Source organism: Tasmannia lanceolata, unplaced genomic scaffold (genome assembly GCF_043159265.1).
Source record: "Tasmannia lanceolata isolate RefF3 unplaced genomic scaffold, GAP_Taslan_0.1 ptg000029l, whole genome shotgun sequence".
Classification (NCBI taxonomy): domain Eukaryota; kingdom Viridiplantae; phylum Streptophyta; class Magnoliopsida; order Canellales; family Winteraceae; genus Tasmannia; species Tasmannia lanceolata.
This window is the reverse complement of record NW_027518706.1, coordinates 3,181,710-3,203,272: the sequence shown is the minus strand read 5'-3', so window position 1 is coordinate 3,203,272 and position 21,563 is coordinate 3,181,710. Positions and strand designations below refer to the sequence as shown.

Below are 21,563 nucleotides of genomic sequence, written 5' to 3'. Positions count from 1 at the left end.
AGCCATGCCCGAGCCTGGTTCGAGCCCGAGCCCGAGCCGAGCTTTTGAGGTTAACGAGCCGAGCTTTTGAGGTTAACGAGCCGAGCTTTTGAGGTTAACCGGCTCGGCTCGTTTACACCCCCGGACATGGCCACGGCCCCAATAAAACGCGCATAGGCTTCCTTTTTGGCTTATTTAATGAAGCTGGTGTGGCTAGACTAAGCATGTTCTATGTTACACTTTCCTCCGTCTATTTGCATTAAATTGCATGAAAGGGACGTCTAATCTCGTTGAAAGTTGGAAGTCGCTTTAACGACACTTTTTCTTTATTGTCTTTCTAGAATTTGTAGAGTATGGACCGTGCATTAACGTTACATTACCTAATACAACCCTTCAATTTTAAAACAAAATATAAATATATCAAAAACCTACTGATGTCCAAAATACCCATGACAATTAATCATATGTTTTGAATCAAGGGTGTGGAAATTTCATTTCTATATATATATAGTGGCATTCTTGGCCCTTGCTATGCATGAGTGTAAAAAAAAAGGGCCTCACCCCATCAAACATGAGGTGTAAAATGGTGGGTCCAACCCTATACACGGCTCAAGTGGAGATAGTGGGATCTACCCGGTCAAAATACGAGGTGAAATGGTCGGCCTCACCCGATGCATAGGTTTGAGTCAAGCTGGTGAGAGGCCCACGCTATCAAAACATATCATTGGCATTTTGGTCTTTTTACGAGATAATTTTCATCTTTTCACATTTAATCACATTTATGGTCTTTTTATAAGGGAAAAAAAATCTACCACGAGTATTTTGTTCACAAATTGATGGCATGACCTGAATTGAAAAATTCACTCAAATGTAATGACTATTTGTAAAGGGAAATGATATCCCCCACCCCTAAACAGATAAAATCTCCACCTTTAACTGTTTCTGTGAGAATGGTTCACTGCTCGAGCATAAATTCACCCCTTTAACATTTTTCTTTGCCTTTAAAACTTACCGAATAACATTGGAGGGGGGGGGGGGAGGGGGTGATATCATTTCCCTCTGTAAATTGTCAAACTAGAAGACTGCTTTTGCAAATAAAGCCAAGTAGAAGAAATGCAAGATCTGTCCATGCAACTAAGAATGTTTGTTATTAAAGTAAATCCTGTTTGTTCTCGGGATACCGCATGTCTACTCTTAAGATATTATGCTTGTTATTAAAGTAAATTATGTTTGGTAGTAAACAAAAAATCATCGCCCCAAAATTATGTTTGTTATTAAACTAAATCATGTTTGTTCTCAGGATAATACTCATGTGTACTCTTAAGATAACCATGTAGGTAGGGCTGTAATAACCTTTTGACATACTAAGGTCCTATTGGACTCAAATTGCATTAATTTAGAGTCCTATAATGGGTCTAAGTCTAAGGGCTCTGTTATCATAAAAGAACAGGCCTAAAAGGCAAGATGGTCTGTGAAAATATCAAAATATGTTAGTGCTAATATTATTGGGAAATGACATAGGACAACCACATTTTAATATTTTCACAAACCATCTTTGTCTTTTAGCATAGAGCTGTCAAAAAGTTATTACATTTCCCAAAAAGCTCATTAAAGAAGAAAAGACAGCTGGGTTTGTGCTAATATCAAAATATGATTGTTGTGCTGATAACATTTCCCGTATTATTTCCCAAAATTAATTATACTATTTATATAAAGAGAGAAAACGGTTCTTACACACATGTGTAGATAAGTTATCTACACACTAGCTTAAAATATAGTGGGGGCCACATTATTTGGGTGATCCAAACCATTCATTTTTAAGGCCCTCACATAGATAGGGTGTCCACAAAAAATCAGATCCATAGGATCATCCTAACAATTCGAACTGTAGAGGCAAAATATGGATTAATTTGTGAAGGTTTAAAAACATCAATTTTACCTCAACAAATCGTAGGGTTGGGATGATCCTATGGATCTGATTTTTTAAAGACACTCTATCTATGTGAGGGCCTTAAAAATGGATGGTTTGGATCACCCAAACAATGTCAGCCACCACTTTATTTTAAGCTAGTGTCTAGAGAACTCTCTACACATGTGTAGGAACCGTTTTCTCATGTATAAAAAAAAAAAAAGGGTATTTTGAAGTCTTCTTTGAAAAACAGTATCGTTTCTTACTCTGAAGAAATATTAAAAAATTTCTATAATCCGAAAGTTATTGCTTGATTTACGGTGATTTTACTTTTTAAAAAAATCGCTGTTGAAATCTGGGTCGGGAAATTATAACATTTTAGCCTTTGAAGGATTTGAGGTTTTTGAAAATGAAAAGCCTCAAATCTGATTTTGAGATAAAATAGTCAGTTTTTTAGAGATATTGAAGCTTCATTGAAGAAATTCATGGTATTAAAGCTCCATAACCAGTAAAATAGTGTTTTTAATGGTGTTATAGTTCTATTGAACTTATTTTGATGATATTCCTGGTTTTACTGGTAAAATTCACCAGGTTTTGGAGCAGTTTTTGAGGTAAAAAAGTGGGTTTTGGTTGCTTTTTTTTAGGAAGAAAGTAAGGGAATTTTTCGTCCTTTTTGGAGACCCATTAAGGGTGTCAGGATATCTCATATCTGTTTTTGGTCGGATTCTGAAAAACCCATTAAGGGAGTTTCCAAAAAAAGGGTTCCTTTGAAGTCAATAGTAGTTTTTTATAGCACAGAAAGAGAAGAGATTTTGAAGTCTTTTGGGTTTTCAGGAACCAGTTGAAAGAGAGTTAAAGGTATGTTCTTTAGCCCTTTTTTCCCTTATATTTTCTTCTGCATTTTTGGTTGATTTAATCACTCTTTAACAGTTCTAATTTAGCTTACAAATCCTCTGTTTCTAAAGAGAATAGGGCTCTTAAAATGTACAAATCATACCCTGTTTCTAAAGAAATTAGGGGTCTTAAAATGTGGAAATCTGTATATGTTTTGATAGATATGTAGGTGGGGAAAGGTTTGGTGTTCTTAAAGTAGTAGTTTTTGCAATGCAGGAATCATTTTGTTTTCAAGAACACAACAGTTTTTCTGCAAAGAAGTTTAGAGAAACTGTGGGAGAGTTAAGGGATTTTCTGCCTGGTTTGGAGGGGAAGAGTGGATTGGTAATTGAAGAAAGGTCATTGGTCTTGAGGAGGAGAGTTTGAGATGGCGGATTCAGTAGAAGAAATGCGGTCATTGGCCTTGACCCCAACATGGTCTGTTGCTGTTGTGTTGACAATCTTTGTCGTTGTTTCATTATTTGTGGAACGCTCCATTCACAGTTTAAGTTCTGTAAGTAGTTTTTGAATTTAGCTGATTCATTTCTTATGCTTGCTCTCCTATTAATCCAACTCTCGCTCTCCATCTGAGTGATATGTAAATTCTTAATCTTTCAATTAAAAGAGTTCTATACATTCTCTTTACTGTTAAAGTCGACATTCAAGATGAAGAACTGTGCTTGTAAAATTAGAATGTTGTTTGGTTGACTAGCAGAAACTGTTGAAGGAGAGTTGTGTTTATAATAGAGTTCTGTTACGTGGCAGTAGAGTGGCACCAATTATTTCAGAATAAACCTTTTGTTGTGCCACCTTGGGGTTGTACCCGAGAGTTTGGTAATGTCTTTTAAGTTTATTTTCAGCGGCCTCATGTGATAGTTGGTCGAAGTAGCTAGGTTATGGAGCAATATGAGATCATGACTTATCCCATATAGCAAAAAACCTTTTAGTTTCAATTGCAGTTGATTTTATAAATTCTACCATGCTATGTACGATTTCACCAGGACTAGCTCTGTCACGCAATTCCATGTCTTGGTGGTTTGCATTGTTCAGAAAAACTCACTAGCATGTTTTGGCTTCATGGTTGCTTATTTGAGAGTGGTGGAAATGGGTAATTTCTACCCTTGTCATTGTGATACCTCGAGGTTGGACCCTGATGTTTGGTAATGACTTAGTCTATATTTTCAGCAGTCTCATGTGATAGTTGGTCTTAATGAGATAGGTTAAGGGGTGATATCAGATCATGATTTATTCCATATGGCAAAAAAGTTTTATTTTCAGTTGCAGTTGGGTTTATAAAGTCTACCATGCTCTGTGCAATTTGACTAGGACTAGCTCTGTTACTGCAATTCCAAGTCTTATGACCATTTGGTTATTCTACAAGCAGCATGACTGGGAAAGGAGAAGAGAAGAATAAAGAACGCCAAAATAAAGAAATTCGTGCATGGAGACATTTTTTTTTCTCAAGAAAGAAGAAAGAATAAGAAACCCAGAAAACAAGTCTGCATGTTAATAATGTTGCCTTAATTTCGACAAATAAAGGAGTACAATCCTTTTTTCATGCAAATATTTTGCACTAGTTTGTACTCAGATAAAAGATTTTCTATTTGAAATAATTAGGAAATGAAAACTAGATGTTCCAAACGATGATAATCATACTTCATGAAAGCATAAACTAGTTATCACTTCCTTATTGTTTTTTTTTAATGGCAAATAATATTATTAATATATAAAAGAAACACAGGAAAAACCCAGCGACCGAGAAGAACAAGACAAATCAAAGCAATACTACACTAAATCACATCAAGGAGGGAGGAAATCGAAGATTTCCAATTCCATTCTAGATGCACCCTCCTTAGCTAGTCTGTCACCTCACTATTAGCCGATCTTCTTCTAACATCATTTCCTTATTGTATTCCAATGGAAATCTTTTATCTGTTCATGGTTGACTAGTTGAACATCAATTTTTCTTTTCTGTAAACCAAATTATGAAGATATAAATCTCAGTAACCTTTCTTTTCTTGTATGAAGATATAAATTTCAGTAACATTTCTTTTACTACTACTATTTTAGGGTTCACCCTCAAATGTCGAATAATTTTTGCAGTTTTTGTCTCTTAATGATAATTGTAAGTTTTAATCTCGTGGTCCTTCTACCTGTTTTTGGATTATTTTAAATCAAGACTCTGACAAATTTATTAAGAATACGTTTTCTATGTCTGAGTTTTTTAGTTGCCCCCATTATGTTAATCTAATCTAGTTAGATCGCTGCTATTTGATCTCCGTAAAAAAAAAAAAGTTTTGCATTGAACAGGCATCAATTTTCTTCTAGTGAGAGCTTACCATGGTCATCTATCTTTTCAGTGGTTGCAGAGAACTAATCGAAAACCATTATTTGAGGCGTTGGAGAAAATGAAAGAAGGTAAGTACCTTTTAGAGATTCTTCGAATTTTAAAGTCCCATGATTCCCAGTAATAGTAGGAACTCTCCAACTTATTTTATCATTTGAATCCCTTCACTGCAATTTTTTGGTATCATTGTACTGTTCTATTTACCTCATTTCTTTGTTTTCTGTGCCGCAGAACTGATGCTTTTAGGTTTTATTTCACTCCTTCTCACGGCCACCTCAAGCTTGATTTCAAATGTTTGCATTGAAACAAAGTTCTATAATAGTAGATTCTCTCCATGTACTAAGTCTGAGATCGAAGATACTACACAAGATGAAAATAGTACACCTCAGGATCGTAAACTGTTGATGGGCCCCGTACTTCATTACTCATTTAGGAGGCTGTTGGGTGATTTGAATCAGAATACATGTAAAGAGGCATGTAATTAAAGTCATTACAAATTCTGACAGTCTCATAAACTCTAGTATTTTATAATGCTCCTGCTTATGTCCTAATTATTAAAAATTAAAACTACATTCTTTCAATTCTTCACAAGGAAGAATAATTTGTTAATTGAAATTTATCTCTGTGAATGCTATATTCTAAGGAGCTGGTTTGATGTTTTTTTGCCTGATTTGAAATTCGATCTGATGTGCAGGGTCATGAGCCATTTGTTTCATCTGAAGGTCTGGAGCAGCTACATAGGTTCATTTTTGTCATGGCAATAACACATGTATCTTACAGTTGCTTAACAATGCTGCTGGCAATTGTAAAGGTTAGGAAATCTAGATGGCGTTTCTCCTAAACTTTTAGGGGCCGTTTGGATATTCGGATTTGGATTTCCTCAAACCTGGATGGGAGACTAGAGAAGAAGGAGCCTGTCCATCGTTTTCTGATTTCTCACCCTTCTTTCCGTCGAGCGAGAGAGTAGGAGATCGTTCCGTGTTTCCAAGTTTTAGAAATCTCAGGATGGGAGAGAGATTTATAAAACCTGGATTTCTTACTTAAAATACAGGATAATGGTTGTAAAATCCAGAATTTTACACCGCTTTCAAACTAAAAACCTGGATTCTACAATCCACGTATCCAAACAGCCCCTTAAGTTTATGAAAACATTCAAATTTTCTTCACATAAAGATTTTCCTAGAGAAATTGATGATTATTTCATTTAAGAGCTGTATTTATTGCATTTATTGGTGTCAGATCCATACTTGGAGGAGATGGGAGGATGAGGCTCGTATGGACCAGCATGATTCATTGAATGGTAAGCTTTTTAGTGGTGTCAGGAGGATAATGCTCAGCTTTATTTAGACGAGATGACCTCATGAATTTGCAAATTCGTAAGTGGATGGCGAGTATTAAAAATCCATGTTGTTTCAAATCATAAGTTGCTCCATTTAACTCTGAAATTTAATCTAATAAATTCAACAATATTTGGACACTGCAATCATAAAATGGACTGTTTCAAATGGTCTATTACACCAAATTCCATATCTGGTTGTCTTTATGGTGCAATTTAATGAATGAACATCATAATCTGTAGTTGATTTCCGTTGTCTTATTATTGATATTTAATTTTACGTTGTTACAGAGGTTACGAGAGCATTGACACTCAAACGACAATCAACTTTTGTAAAATTCCATACATCAAATCCTTGGAGCAGAAATAGATTTATTGTTTGGGTGGTATGTGTATAAATTATTACTCTCGCTAGTCTTATAAATACACGCTCATATATTGATGTATATAAACATTTTCTGTACTCACCTTTTCATTTTTATGGCTTCTGGATGTTCAGTTGATAATGATACTCCTCTTATTATACTCATGTTTTTGAATTACCTCTACCAATCCTCGAAACCTCAACCTATAAGGTTTAAGAAACGTTCCAAGCCATTGCGGCAAAGGAGAGAATTGAATCAATTGATTCTTATTATACTCATGTTGCAGACCTGTTTCTTCCGCCAGTTTGGTCTGTCCGTGGTGCGCTCTGATTACCTTGCACTCCGTATGGGTTTCATCATGGTATGTAATTTTCTCTATTTTCTAAAGTCTGCAAAGGAATTTCAGTAAATTTAATTTAGAGAGAGTTGTATGTTTCAATCCTGTTGCCATTAAATAACTGCCTCCCTTTGCAGTAAAAAGAAAACAATGATTAACTTAAGAAATATCTCCCTTTGCATTCTTGATGGCATATCTTTCCATACGTTAAGATTTTTATAATAGAGTTTTAAAATAAACATTGTCAATATTGCTTTATAAAATACTGAACTTATAATAGATAAACTATCTCTGCTTCAAGTAGGCTGCTTTCTTGGTTAATATATTTATGAATTATTAAAAAAGCACAGGGCACTCCACTTTCTGAAGGTTCCATCCAGACATGCTGGGGCTGCAAGTAGAATATGGCTCTTAGGATAAAAGCTGTAATTTATCTTTTTCCTTTTGGTATCAAATACATGTTGATATATTTTTGTTAATATAGAGGTATGTTCCTTTATCGTATGCTTTTATGAACTAATTTTTTGTTAAGTTAGAATAGTTCAAGTACATGGCTTATGTACACAATTACTTTATTTTATTATATATTTCATGTCTATTTAGTATGGGGGCCATTGTGGATGACCATAATAGCACTTCTATAATTAGAGGTTAAGGGCCTCCTTGGATGCCACAAAATTTGACCCTTATTTGAGAATAATTTTATTTTAATTTGACCATAAATTTGGCCTCTTTAGTAATGTAAGGAAGCGGGACGAGGATGTAGTAAATATGACTGGACAGGAGGTACCTAAGAGGGATATCTTTCGCTATCTTGGTTCAATTCTACGTAAGGAAGGAGAGATTGAAGAGGATGTTAACCACATAATAAGAGCAGGTTGGTTGAAGTGGAAGCTTGCCTCAGGAGTTCTGTGTGACCGTAAAATCCCTACCAAGTTGAAGGGAAAGTTTTATAAGACAGCTGTGAGGCCAGCCATGCTGTACGACTCAGAATGTTGGGCCACCAAGAAGGCAGCATGTGCATAAGATGAGTGTAGCGGAGATGCGAATGCTTCGATGGATGTGCGGCCACACAAGGTTAGATAGAATTAAAAATGAAGACATTCGTAAAAAAGTGGGGTTGGCACCAATTGAGGAGAAGATGAGAGAGCACCACTTAAGATGGTTTGGACATATCCAACGTAGGCCTTTGGATGCTCCGGGGAGAAGAGGCGACTCGTGCCAAATTGATTGAGTAAAGAAAGGTAGGGCAGACTGAAAACAACCTGGGTAGAAACAGTGAGGAAAGACTTGATAGCTACGAAAATAACCGAGAACATGACAAAATGATCCACGTAGAAGAACCCAACTAGAGCCGGGATTAGAGCAGGGTAGATTCCTTTCACGTTCCTCATGAATTTTTTCTAAAGGATTCATTTAGCTGACCCCAACTAGTTTGGGACAAAGGCTTTATTGAGTTGGCCTTAAATGCATGTGAAAGAAGGTACTTTATCTGTGCAACCCTTTCACCCGATTTTTTCCTTAATGATTGTACCAACTGATGGTTATGCCGTCAAACCACAAAACTAGAACCAGTGTTGATATTTTCAAGAGAAAAAGTTATGCTCTCAAACACAACTTGAAATGGTGGTGAGATTTCTTGGGAGAAAAGTTTTGCTCTCAAACACATACACGCACATCATGGTAAACTCTTTATTTTTTCATGGTTTTTTGTCTTGATAACTCTGCACCGTTTATCTTGCTTTCCAATTGTTCTATTGACTATAAAGTGGGCTGTGTTAGGAAAAATAGTGGCTGAATTGATCATATCATGAATGAAAATACTTTTCTTCCCCTTGATGATCTTCATTCTTCTTCTCTTGATCTTCATCTTTTCTAGATCTTGACCTTCTTTTCTTTCCATGATCTTGATCTAGGTCTTTCTTACTTTCATCTCCCTTTGTTCTGGATGAGATCTACCCTACTTTCCCTCAATCTAGCTTTCTTGAACCTTTCTCATCCTATTTCACATTCTCTTACCTGATCTTTCCCGGATCCTATTAGTTTCTCCTTCACCTTGCCTTGAACCCATTGCCGATTACTACACCGTAGCTACCCATAGGTATTACGTGAGTCATAGATTGGATTATTTCACATATCTGATTTTTATCATATATTATTTGAGATATGTCATATGTCCAGTAACTAGCTGTTTTGTTATAGATTTGATGTATGGAACCTGGATGGGCAGCTGAGTTATTCTATTAGAAACCGAATTCTAGAATCATTGTTACTACCTCCACAGAAAACCAAGAAAAATATGATCCATATATCATGAACAAAATTACTAAGCAGAATTCTACAAGGTTGAGGCACATTACAAATACACCATCTTTAGATAAATACTGCCGTCCCTCCTAGAATAGATAGTCCTGATTTAATTGGGTCGTCGGTGATTTGCCTCCAAGATACAACAACCCTCTGCTCCATCGGACGTCCTTGGTGAAGAATTTAGGGCACTAAAATTGCCCAGTCTACTTGTTGAGAAATGTGTAGTTGATGATGGATGGGCCTATATGGTTAAGTATCTAGAATCTCCCCAGTGGAATTGTCGGGGGACTGAATTCTCAATTGATTGCTAAAGGTTATATACACAGACATTTGCTTCTAATTACATGTAGACCTTTGCTTTTGTTGCAGAGCTCAATCTTATCATAATTATTATGGAATAGGGTATGCTTCTCCTCGTGAGTCGGATAAGGTTTATGAGTTGAGAGCGGCTATCTATAGTTTGAAGTAGTCTCTTCATGCTTGGTTTGGCAATTTTAGTTCTATTGTTATCAAGTATGTATTTTCCCGTAGTCATGTGGACCACTCGGATTTATATGGAGGCTAAATATTGTCATTGTGATTCTACCTGTCTTTGTGGATGATATCATTATTAAAGGGAATGACCAGAAAAGTATTGATGCAGTGAAGTGATACTTGCAAGAACATGTGCAAAGTATATTTTGGGCAAGTTACATTATTTTCTTGGCATTGCAAGGTCAAATATTTACCAAAACTAAAAATTTTCTATCAGCAAATCACAAAGGAAGCATGTTATCGATCTATTGTGAAAGACAGGTATATTAGGGTCAAGACCTATTGATACTCCTATGGACCCTGATGTCAAATTGTTGAAGTGAGATTTGTTTGAGGTTTCTGGTAGACATCTCCACGTTGTTGGAAGTGATTACATGTTTTGATATTTATTTCTTGTTAGTGAAGGGAGTCAATTTATGCATGCTCCTACTATTGTTGCAATTTGATCCCTAAAGGGTATACTAGACAGAGGAGTCATTCTAAAAAAGAACGACCACTTAAGAGTGAAAAGTACAATTACTTATAACACAAAGTAGAATGTGATTGGAGGAAACCTAGTTATGTAACTACAGGTTATTTTACTTCATGTGCTGAGTAAATATTAAAGAAGTTATGTCGTTGAGTAACTACATGTTATTGTACTTTTGTTTGAGGAAACCGAGCTACTTGTGTAGAATATGGTTGCATGATCTAGTGCCAAGGCTATTGTCATGGGATGGCTCACACTGCAAATGAGTTCATGTTAGGGGTGTAAATGGACCCACTCGACTCCACGGATCCAATCTTTTTTTTTTTTGGTAGGTAAGCTGAGATAGAACCTCCAATCTCAGGGTTGAAGAACAGTCTTTTACCATTTGAGCTAGAGGCTCAACCCCAAATTTTAATCTTATTAAAATTTCGACAGATCCAATCTTATTAAAAATGAGTATGGACACAAATTTTAATCCAACAAACCTTAGTGGATCCACATGTCAATATTCAATTGGGATTTGAAAAATTATATTTCGAGATCCGATTAAGATTCAGAAAATTATGGATCTACATTCAAGGCTTGTGGATGTGCTCGAAATTCCAACTAGGTTTTGATTTTAAAAATGCCCTATCATCTTTGTATACTTTACTATAAGCTATAAGGGTATTATAATAACATTTTAAAACAGAATTTAAATTATAAGCATATTTTAGAAGTTTTTATAATATTATAGAATTTTTTTACAAATATTTGTTAGTATTCTTTCATTGCACTAGGTAATAACATACAGTCGATAAATGTTTTAGTGATTGTAAAATATTTTTACATTTTTAGGTTGAATCTTGGATGGTCTGAATCTGAGCAAAGGTTGAATCTTGGATGGTCTGAATCTGAGCAAAGTTGGATTTGAACACCGAGGGTAGGGTACGATGAACACTCCTGCTAGAACCCAAGCGGATCGTGACCTGGACACGGGTGGATCCAATCCAAAACTGGCCCGTTACACCCCTAGTTGATGTTGTTAAAGACTGTTATGGAAGAGATGGATTTTTATGATGGTATCCTGATCACAGGCATCTTTACAGAGGGAAGGAAGAGAGCCTATGGTATTATAAACCTGCATAGACATGTGAGAATGACCTGAGAGAATCTGTTGGCTCTGATAGCCAGAAATAGAGACAGAATATGAGATATAAATTATAAACCTTGCATTCCCTGATGATATAAACAATATTCCATGGAATAGAATGAGGTTTAGTAAAGCAGTACACCAAAATCTTGGAATTGCCAATGAATTTGGTATTTGGTAATTAGATGGCTATTTCCATTGCAAGTAATCGAATGTTCTGTGAGAAGACTGAGCACATTGAAGTAGTGGTCACTAGCAAATTGATATCTACTCCTTTTGTTCGATTGAAAGATCAACTGGAAATATATTCACAAAGTGTGTTGGTCGCAATCAATTTGGTAGTATTTGTTCCATGATGGCATGGATGATATCTGCGTACTAGCTTCAAGGGGAGTATTTAGAGTTAGAAGTAGTTTAATTATTTGGCTTATGTCTATGATTTTTATATTTTATTTCCATTTCTGATATCTGTTTAGGATGAGGTCCATCATAGATGGACCTAATGACAATTTTGGTGCTGGAATTCAATTATTTTCCCTCGAATTTGGTGGTCCCCTCCAAGGCTTTCTTCTTTATGTAATAATTTATCTAGTGCATGTCAGCATTTTGGGTTTTCCAATAGCTACATCTGACACTGGAAATCATGTTTATAACTTGCATATACATAGCAGTAGTTTCCTATTCTCCATTGGGACGCTCTTTCGTTAAATTATGCTCGTCAAATTGCTTCGTGATTTTGTATCCTTCTGATCTGAAGTTTGAGTTTATTATCTAACCTTATTGATACCTCCTATTTCTTGTTTTTTAACTGCAGAACCATCGCCTTACGTTAAGATATGATTTTCATAGCTACATGATTCGTTCTATGGAAGAAGAATTCAAAATGATAGTTGGCGTGAGGTGAGATACATATTTCTTAAAATTGCCTGTTACCCCAACAGATAACAATATGGATCTCTGCTACCTCTTAAGTTTCTTTTCATTGTTCTGAGCCCTGAAATTGTGGTTACCACTATCATTCATCCTTAGTGTGGAAAAACCATTCATTTTTGTATACTGTAGTCACCCCTAGGGCTTCCGAAATCTAGTATATCTTTTCTAGTACGGGAAATTAAATGTGCTTTCTTAACATTTTCACTAGTGTATGAATTCTTGATAGATTCAGCTTATTATTTTCTGATGCATCAAGGATTCAGCTGTTTTATCTATAGGCCTGGGAAATTGTCCATATTTTCCACTATTAGGGGGAAAACTTTGTTTATTTACTGTCTACCTATCAAAAAACATGGTCTCACTCAAGAGTAGGTCTTTCTATTTCTTAATTCGACTCAATCGAACTGATTAAACTTCCCGATTTACTAAAAAATTGGAATTTGGGCTTAGTTTGTAAAGGTGGTCAAATCGAGTCAACCCAGTACTTCCATGAATTAAATTGATGGTGCTCTGAGCTAATCAGCAAATTTCTGAGCATTGCTCTCTAGAACTGCTCAGCCTACCCTCACTTTGAGTAATGAGTTTGTGCTTTAGCTTTTCACTTTAAAATAAATTATGGAGGCATAACATATTAGTATTTCTTTGACTTTTCCAGTGGAGCTTTCTCAATTATCAGGAGGTCGCCACTTTTTTCTCCCTTTTATTTAATTGCACATGTATCACATTTCTTAAGATCACTTATGATTTTTTTTAGCCTTGTATTGATTGCAAATTGGGCAGTCTAACATTCTTGTTTTGTCGAATGCATTGCAGTGCACCATTGTGGGGATTTGTTATTGCTTTTATGTTGTTTAACATCAGTGGTGAGACTTGTTCCACAATTTCTCTCTTGTACTTTAGGACATGATGCCCTAGTTCTTAGAAAGTATTCCACAATTTATGTTGTTTAACTTAATCATCCCTATCTTTATCCTATTGCAGGATCTCATCTCTATTTCTGGATAGCCATCATACCCATTGGTGTAAGTTGTTACTCTGATGCCATTGTTTGTATGCCTCCAATGTAATTTGGATACAAATGTGTTTATCGGAACCAACCCAATTAGGTGCCAAAACACTCCAGTATGCTGACAAATCTACCCGACTAATTGTAAGAATAAAAAACAAATTTCTTCTAATATAAAGATTCTTGAAGGAAAAGAAGAAAGGTATATCTAATACTAGAATCAATTATAAAATAGAAAAAATAGAAGAAATAGAAATATGTCCTTGTTACATATTATTACTAGATTCTGAAACCCTACTTTCTCCTAATGCAGCTTGTTCTTCTAGTGGGTACAAAGCTTCAGCATATAATCGCAACTCTGGCATTGGAGAATGCTGGCGTAACTGGATTCTTCCCACAGACAAAATTGAAGCCTCGAGATGGCCTTTTCTGGTTTAAGAAACCAGAACTAATGTTGTTCTTAATTCATTTTGTTCTTTTCCAGGTTGATAATTTTTCCCCTTGGTTTGATGTGGTAAAAAAAATTCTTTGCTGTCGTCTCCTCCAACACAAACTACCGGAACTAACTTAATGCGTGTGTTTTTCTTTTGTGAACATCTCCAGAATGCATTTGAGCTGGCTTCATTCTTCTGGTTCTGGGTATTTTCTTGGCCACAGTTTAATTTCCATATTTGGAATTTGGAGATGATTTTTTTTTTGAAAGGATTTTTAATTTTATAATCAATGTTGAAATAATTCAAATCAACTTGTGAGTTGCTCTGCATGTTTCCTGTCAGCTCAGACTTTTTTTTTTCTCGGAACATGGCAGCTTAGCTGAATTGATGGAAAACTAGTTAAACCCACCAAAAAATGGAAAATGAATCATGGAATATAGAAAAAAAAAGTACAATTATTTGTGGTCCTCCCTACCCCGACCCACACACAATAGTAAAAACAAAAAAGGATGAGAAAAACAAAACAAAATGGAAATTTACTTATTCAATGTCATTGCTAGGTCCCAGAGCAAAGCAAACAACTAAGCTGGGTACCCCCATGTTTTTCAAACATTGACTTGTAATGTTTTCTTTTGAAATGAGCCGATTTGTTTGATTTTATATACAGTGGCAGTTTGGTTACAACTCATGCTTTATTAAAGATCATTTGCTTGTATACTTGCGGCTGATTTTTGGGTATGTATATAATACCAATTTTCATGATTATAAATGTTTCTGATTATTTTTTTCTATATGAGAATTATTTCCAAAATGTGTTATCAACAGGTTTGCCGGACAGTTCCTTTGCAGCTACAGTACCTTGCCACTATATGCACTGGTTACTCAGGTAATGAGACACCAATTTCTTGATTGATTTTTGGATCATGAACACTATTTCATTTTTTGGGTCTAAGTTGAAATTGCAGAGTTAGATTAAATTACCTCTCAGAAGCTTCTTGAAACTCTGAACAGATCAGTGCTCAAGAAATCAGGAAAACTCATAAAATGCTCCTTTGATATATGAGATCAACTCAGCTGGGAATGAAAACTTACCTACTTTCTAGAAGTTACCATCTTAATGAAATGACCAAATACACCCCTGTACATGTGGAGTTCTAAAATGGACAGCACAGTATGCAAACCTCCACACATTCTAAAATTGGAGGGTTAGGATCATTCTATGGCGAACATTTTTCGCGCACATGCTATCTACGTTGGGCCCCAATAAAGAAATCATTTAGATCACCCAAATATGTGGAACCCACTGTGTTTTTTTGCTACACTCGCATGAATGTAAGTGCACCATACAAAAGCTCGTTATATAGGATGTTATTACCTCAAACTACTGTGATTGAGATGCAAACTGCACTACCTCCCTATTTTGAAAGCTAGTGAGGACAATTTTTGGCTTTTATGAGCAGTTTCATCCCCCTCTCCCCAAAAAAAAAAAAAAACCACCACCAACACACACACACACCCAAAAATAATAATAAAAACCTTGATTGAACTCCCAGGACACTCCTTGGCATGTCTCCTACCTAATTATGCATGTCTGCTGAGGTGGAATTCTTGTCCTCTCTTTGATTAAATACAGTCTATCCATGAAAACCACCACCAAATCATTCTGCCTATAAGGAAAAGTCTATAAAACTGAGCATTCCAAATGGCATTGCCGTTTTGCTTGTCAAAAGAATCACAGAGGCCACATTGAAGAGATCTGGAAGGTCCTCCCTAAGGAGGGTGGCCCCACTCCGAGGATCAAGCAAAAAGCGAATTCTCTTCTCATACCCAATTTTAAACTAAATCCCTTTCTGGAACTGGACAGATGAGATATTTCCTCTCAACTTCCATAACCAGTTACCAATTGTTCACTGCCTTGAGATTCCTGATACCATGACCACCCTGCATCACTTTTACCCAAATAACTAGATACTTTCCACCTTTTTTTTCATTTCTCTTGTATGTAAGCTGAGATAGAATCTGCAACCTCAAGGTTGGTGTGCAAAGACTGTCTGTTGAGCCCTGGGGAGGAAACTCTGTACCTTCCTTTGACCTATTTCTACATGTTTCGACTTTTGAGTTTCAGTTATTCCTTTTCCAGGGAACAGAAAAGAAACCAGGTTTTTTCCAAAATTCAACATTTTCATCAATTGTTCTTTTGTATTTTTAGACTAAGTCATCCAATTTCTGGTTTACAACATTTGACTCTTGCAGTCCATATTGGAATCAAATGCATGGTGAATAGATTTCACCATAAATCAGTTAATCCTTCCAACATCATTCCTACTTTGTTTTTATTTTTATTCTAAAATGGAGCTGAAACTTACTATTAACTTCACAAATGGGCATGCTGGATCATGCATTGTTGAATTGATCTTCCAAGTTCTGTATTATAGTCTCAATCTTATGGTTTTCGCATTAAAATCACCAATTATCTTATTTTTTCCTCCTGTGCTCTCTAGATGGGAACAAACTACAAAGCTGCACTGATTCCTCGGAGAATTCGAGACATGATCCATGGATGGGGAGAGGAGACAAGGAGGAAGAGGAGGCGTGGCACTGTAACTGACGATTCAACTATACGTACCGAGACAAGCACTATATGCTCAGTTGAAGATTCTGAAGAGAAGCTTCTCGAAGATTCTTCCGACCATAGATCCATCGATATAGAACTACAGCCAAATTATACAACTACACCGTCACGAGTTGCTAATGAGAATGCAAGTAGGATAAGTGCTCCCCTCCTTCACAACTCGACCTCTCTTTCTTCCGGAACTCCCTCGAATCATCAAAGAATCAGAGTTCCGAGATCGGCCTCAATGCCTCGATGATCAGGTACAGACATAAATGAGATCTTAGTGTTACCTTTTCTTTTTTGTTATAGATTTGATTTTTGTTGTTTTTACTTCATATTATATACATGGCATTGGTATACCAAGAGTTGACATCATGAAACCTCACATTTAAAGAAATAATACTGTTAGTTTTTCTCTCACTATACATGTAAATGAATATTGAAGAACCACCATAGTTGTATACTGGTATGAAAAATATGTTTTCCTTCTGAGTCTGATTCCTTATGATTTAATCAAGTGTTTTTCATTATGCCTAGAAATCATTGATTGGATGATCCTAACCGTCCAATTTGACGACTTGGATGAGTCGCTCATTGTCTCATGGAGTTTTTGAATTTTTAAACAATGGGCTAAAGTTTCAAGTGGGCAAAATGTATTTATCATATTGGGTACCTTACCATCATGCAAATCAGCTGACTAAGTTGGAAAAATACATATAGGTATGCATTCATCGAGCTGAACCCCCATCAATTCAGATTCTTAAGCTATAATGAAAGGCTAACATATGGTGAGTTACATTATCCTCTTCATTTTTGGACATGTACTCATGTATTACATCAGTAAGCATGTCAGAATTGATTTTGAGTCCAAAACTGATTATTGGACTCAAAATTAAACTCAATTTTGAGCTCGATTATCAATTTTGGACTCAAAATCGATTCTCAAAATCCAAAATGAACAAGACCTAAGGTGATTCGCCCCCGAGTTTCGGAAGAGTTCAGATGGATGTGGGATCCATCAAGAATTTAACCAAATTCTATTCTCTCAAAATTTGTCACGATCAGACCTAGATCTCAATGTTAAAAATTCCATAGATTTAAAAATATCATTAGATTTGACATGTGTGAAAGTTCTAAAGAGATCCAACGGTCGAATCTTGGCCGATCTATCGGGCCAGTTGCTAAAATTATCAATTTTTCTAGTTTGAACAATTCAAAGTTTTTTCACTTGAAATCTTTATATTGGATTTCATCTAGTTCACTCCTAGAATTCAATACCAATCCCTTCCACTCCTCTGACCATTTCCTTAGAAACATCCTGCACCACCAAATGGACAAATCAAGCGATAAATGCGCACCAAGATAGATTGATGTCCACTCTCTACTATTTTGATAATGGCACTCCTCTCTTTGTTAAGCAATTTTGTGGTTGTCCATTGGCTAGGGTGCAACTCGGGTCGGATTGGATCAGGTTAAGGCTGACCCTAAATCAACCCAAGATAGCATTCCCTCAACCTTAACCCAACCCAACGCAAGGCTAGGGTTGAGGATGGTCAACCCTAACCCAATGCCTCTAAATCTCTCAACCATAAGTCAACCCATCTAACCTGAAATCAGGTTGAGTTGGTTCAGGTTCACCTTGGGGGGATACAGAAAAATACAATAACCCAAAGAAAATCGAGATAAAATTAGAGGAAGAAGGTCAGGTTCGGGTCGGGTTGCCAAGGCCTCAAACCTAACCCAACCCAAAATTAAATTGGATTGGCTTTTCCCAAGCCAACCTGAGGATATGCCAACCGAACCCAAGCCAAAATCGGGTTGAATCCATGGGCTGGGGGTGCAACTCAGGCCGGGTTGGATCGAGTTAAGGCCGACCCTAACCCAATCCGAGATAGCATTCCCTCAACCCTAACCCAACCCAATGCAAGCTTAGGGTTGAGGATGGTCAACCCTAACCCAACCCGCTTCTAAATCTATAAACCCTAATCCAGCCCATCTAACCCGAAATCAGGTCGGGTTGGTTTGGGTTCACCTTGGGAAAGCAGAAAAATAAAATAACCCAAAGAAAATTGAGATAAACTTAGAGGACAAAGGTCAGGTTCGGGCCGGGTTGCCAAGGCCTCAACCCTAACCCACCCGAAATTAAATTGGGTTGGCTTTTCCAAACCCTAACCCAACCCGAGAAAATGCCAACCAACCCAAGCCAAAATCGGGTTGAACCCGTGGGGTTCGGGTTGAGCCCAACCCAAGTTGCACCCCCTACTATTGGCAGCGTTTATTGAAGAAGAGATAATTACCCTTGTTTTTTTTTAAAAAAAAAGGGAGTGCCAATATCATTTCCCTCACCAGTGAGTTTTGCTAAAAATGAGCTATGATCCATGAGGGAACGAGCAAATTCCATTGACCTAATGATCTGGATCGATTGGTTCTTTTATGCCCTAATCACATGGGGCCATTAGATGGACGGTGCAGATGGGTATAGATGGCTCTAGTTATTTAATTTTACTTTGTATATTATAAAATGAGAATCCATGTAATAAAAGGTCCCGTAGCTCAGTTGGCTAGAGCGTTGGTCTTATGAGCCGAAGGTCGCGGGTTCGAGCCCCGCCGGGACCATTTTTATGGTTATAGGGTAATGCACTCCCCTGTTAACGTGATTTGACGTCAAAAAGCATAGAGTTTTTGTAGGATAATGCACCCCCCTGGCAACGTGATTTGACGTCAAAAATCATAGAGCGCTGATTTTTTTTCGCCTTTGCCCCCTTTCCTTCGTTGGACCACCCACTTGTAGTGTAAAGGGTAGTAATAAATACAGTAGAGGGGGCTGGCCTGGGGAAAGGGGTGGAATCAATCACTTCTTCTTCTTCTTTTTTGATTGGTAATTTGGGGTTTGCACAGTATAAAATCTCATATATCTCTATCTTATACGTGGCAATATGAAGAGCATTTTTATATGTTGACGGCAAGGAAATATTACTGTGGGGCCCACCTATTGGTATGATCTAAATCGTTCATCTCCGTTTGGAGCCCACCTATTGAGAAGATTTTCGGGGCATAGCCTATGGTAAGGACCAAAATTGAAGGGTTTCAACGATCAATAGAGGTGGGCTCCACTATTAATTTTCTTGTGCATGTATTTTCATTCCTCACTATACATTTTCTGGGGCATGTATTTCCACGAAAATACATTTGGGGACCACGATATTATACAAAACAATGTATATATCTATTAGGAGAGGGTGCCCATTCCCTTATAAGCCCATCCCCACCATTCCCATACCTCGGAGGAACACACCGGGTTGCCACTGCCCGGCTCTGATACCTCTTGTAGAGAATTTAATCGGGTAAAACTCACCCTTAAAAGCTAGCCATTAAGGAGAGGGTGCTCATTCCCTTATAAGCCCATTCACACCATTTCACTTTACGATGTGGGATCTTTGGTTTCACGTGGGACCCCAACAATATCGGCATATCAAAGGTGTGCCAATACCAATATATATTGATATATCAGCAAATATTTCATAATAATTAAATTTTAAAATCATGATTCAGCAAAAAACAAAAATAAACAAAAGGTAATTGATATTTCAACTCATTTTTTTCAGTAATGGCACTCTCCCCTTTATTCTCACTTCTGTTATGAGCTCTCAAAGCTGTTATAATTTTAAAAAAGCTATCATTAGCCAATTAGAGAGGTGTTTAATGAGGTGAGGAGTGCCTTTATCAAGCAAACGAGAATTGATATAAAAAAGCTAACATTATGCTTTTCTTCAAGAACTTTCCATGCACCTACGTGGAGAGACAACTCAGTTTAAACTTAACATCAAAGATTCAGAAAAAAGAAGGCTTTTTCTTACAATCTTGAAGTTCCTTGTTTTCTCTCTCCATCCATCCAAGCCTTGAAGGCTAAGTAAAGAAACACACGATGCTCAACAGATATTTTATTGAATCCTTACCTTTATTAGGGTTCCTTTGCATTTGGTTGGCAATACATATTTAAATTGTTAGGGTCTGTTTGGATACAAGTTAGAAAAAATCACATTTTTATTGTGATTTTTAAGTTTTATTAGAGATTTTATATGTTGTGTACGTCCAGAGTTCAGTATTTTTCAAAAAGTACAGTGGGCCCACTACGTAGGATGATCCAAACGTTCAGTTGGTGGACCACAATGTAAATATGTTGTCCTCGTCTATATAGGATGATCCTAACCCTCTGATCTGTAGAGGGACTACACATGTAGGAAGCTCTATAGATCAGAGATCTAGGATACACCTATGGAGATGATCTATGGGGTACAACCTATTTATGTTGTGGCCCAACGAATGAACAGTTTGGATCATCCTACAAAAGTAAAAAGTACTGCACTTCACGGGCACACACAACAAATAAAAAACCCTCAGGGCCCGTTTGGATGCCGAGAATATTTTGATTTGGATTTATCATATTTGCAGCCCTTTTTTGCATTGTAATTTGGATCAGATCAAATTCTTGGATTTCTAATTCAGCAGCTGACAGTGAAAAAAATCAGATTTTCTAAATTTGCTGTGGAAATAAGAAATTGGAAATCCACAGATGTGGCAGTTTCCTTCAACCCTCTTTGCTCCTCAACCTCTCCCCTCCAGTAGGAAGTACCCCCTTCTCTCTCTGTCTCCCTCTACATGAGCTGCCGGATCTATTCATTTTGTATTCAAAATTCAATTCCAAATCCAATTACAAAATGGGAGGTATCCAAACGGGCCCTTATTCCAATTGCCTTATTTCTTCCTTTCGAAGCAAAGAATCTTTTTTCCCCCATCTCGTTATCAATCTCCTTTCCTAACACTTTAATTTCTCAGTGCCTTTAGTAGTTATCCATCTCATGTCCGTATTCTATTGTCTTCCTTCATCAACTAAACAATAGCTACCTCACTTGAATGTATCATGACTAGTCTAGACTATTTAATGTTTCCAACCTCATCCCATGTCTAAATTTACGGATGACTAG

General features: G+C 36.8%; 1 protein-coding gene and 1 non-coding gene across 3 annotated transcripts; both read left to right on the top strand.

The window, feature by feature from the left end:
- Nucleotides 1-2,129: 2,129 nt before the first annotated feature.
- On the top strand, nt 2,130-17,070 carry LOC143859058 (MLO-like protein 11). 2 transcript variants are annotated; one of them, XM_077369730.1, is made up of 17 exons: nt 2,133-2,376; nt 2,480-2,746; nt 2,999-3,275; nt 5,122-5,179; nt 5,340-5,581; nt 5,803-5,919; nt 6,348-6,408; nt 6,736-6,830; nt 7,096-7,170; nt 12,406-12,491; nt 13,338-13,387; nt 13,506-13,546; nt 13,844-14,014; nt 14,134-14,169; nt 14,632-14,699; nt 14,790-14,850; nt 16,466-17,070. In XM_077369730.1, the coding sequence occupies exons 3-17, from the start codon at nt 3,150-3,152 to the stop codon at nt 16,832-16,834; spliced, it is 1,656 nt and encodes a 551-aa protein (XP_077225845.1). In that variant the 5' UTR covers nt 2,133-2,376; nt 2,480-2,746; nt 2,999-3,149; the 3' UTR covers nt 16,835-17,070. The 2 variants fall into 2 exon arrangements, with proteins under 2 accessions (XP_077225847.1, XP_077225845.1); XM_077369732.1 differs by lacking the exon at nt 14,632-14,699 and having other exon boundaries at nt 2,130-2,746; nt 16,466-16,706.
- A 2,050-nt stretch (nt 17,071-19,120) lies between these two features.
- Nucleotides 19,121-19,194, top strand: TRNAI-UAU (transfer RNA isoleucine (anticodon UAU)). The gene has a single exon. It is a non-coding gene; the product is annotated as a tRNA-Ile (tRNA).
- The last annotated feature ends 2,369 nt before the right edge of the window (nt 19,195-21,563 follow it).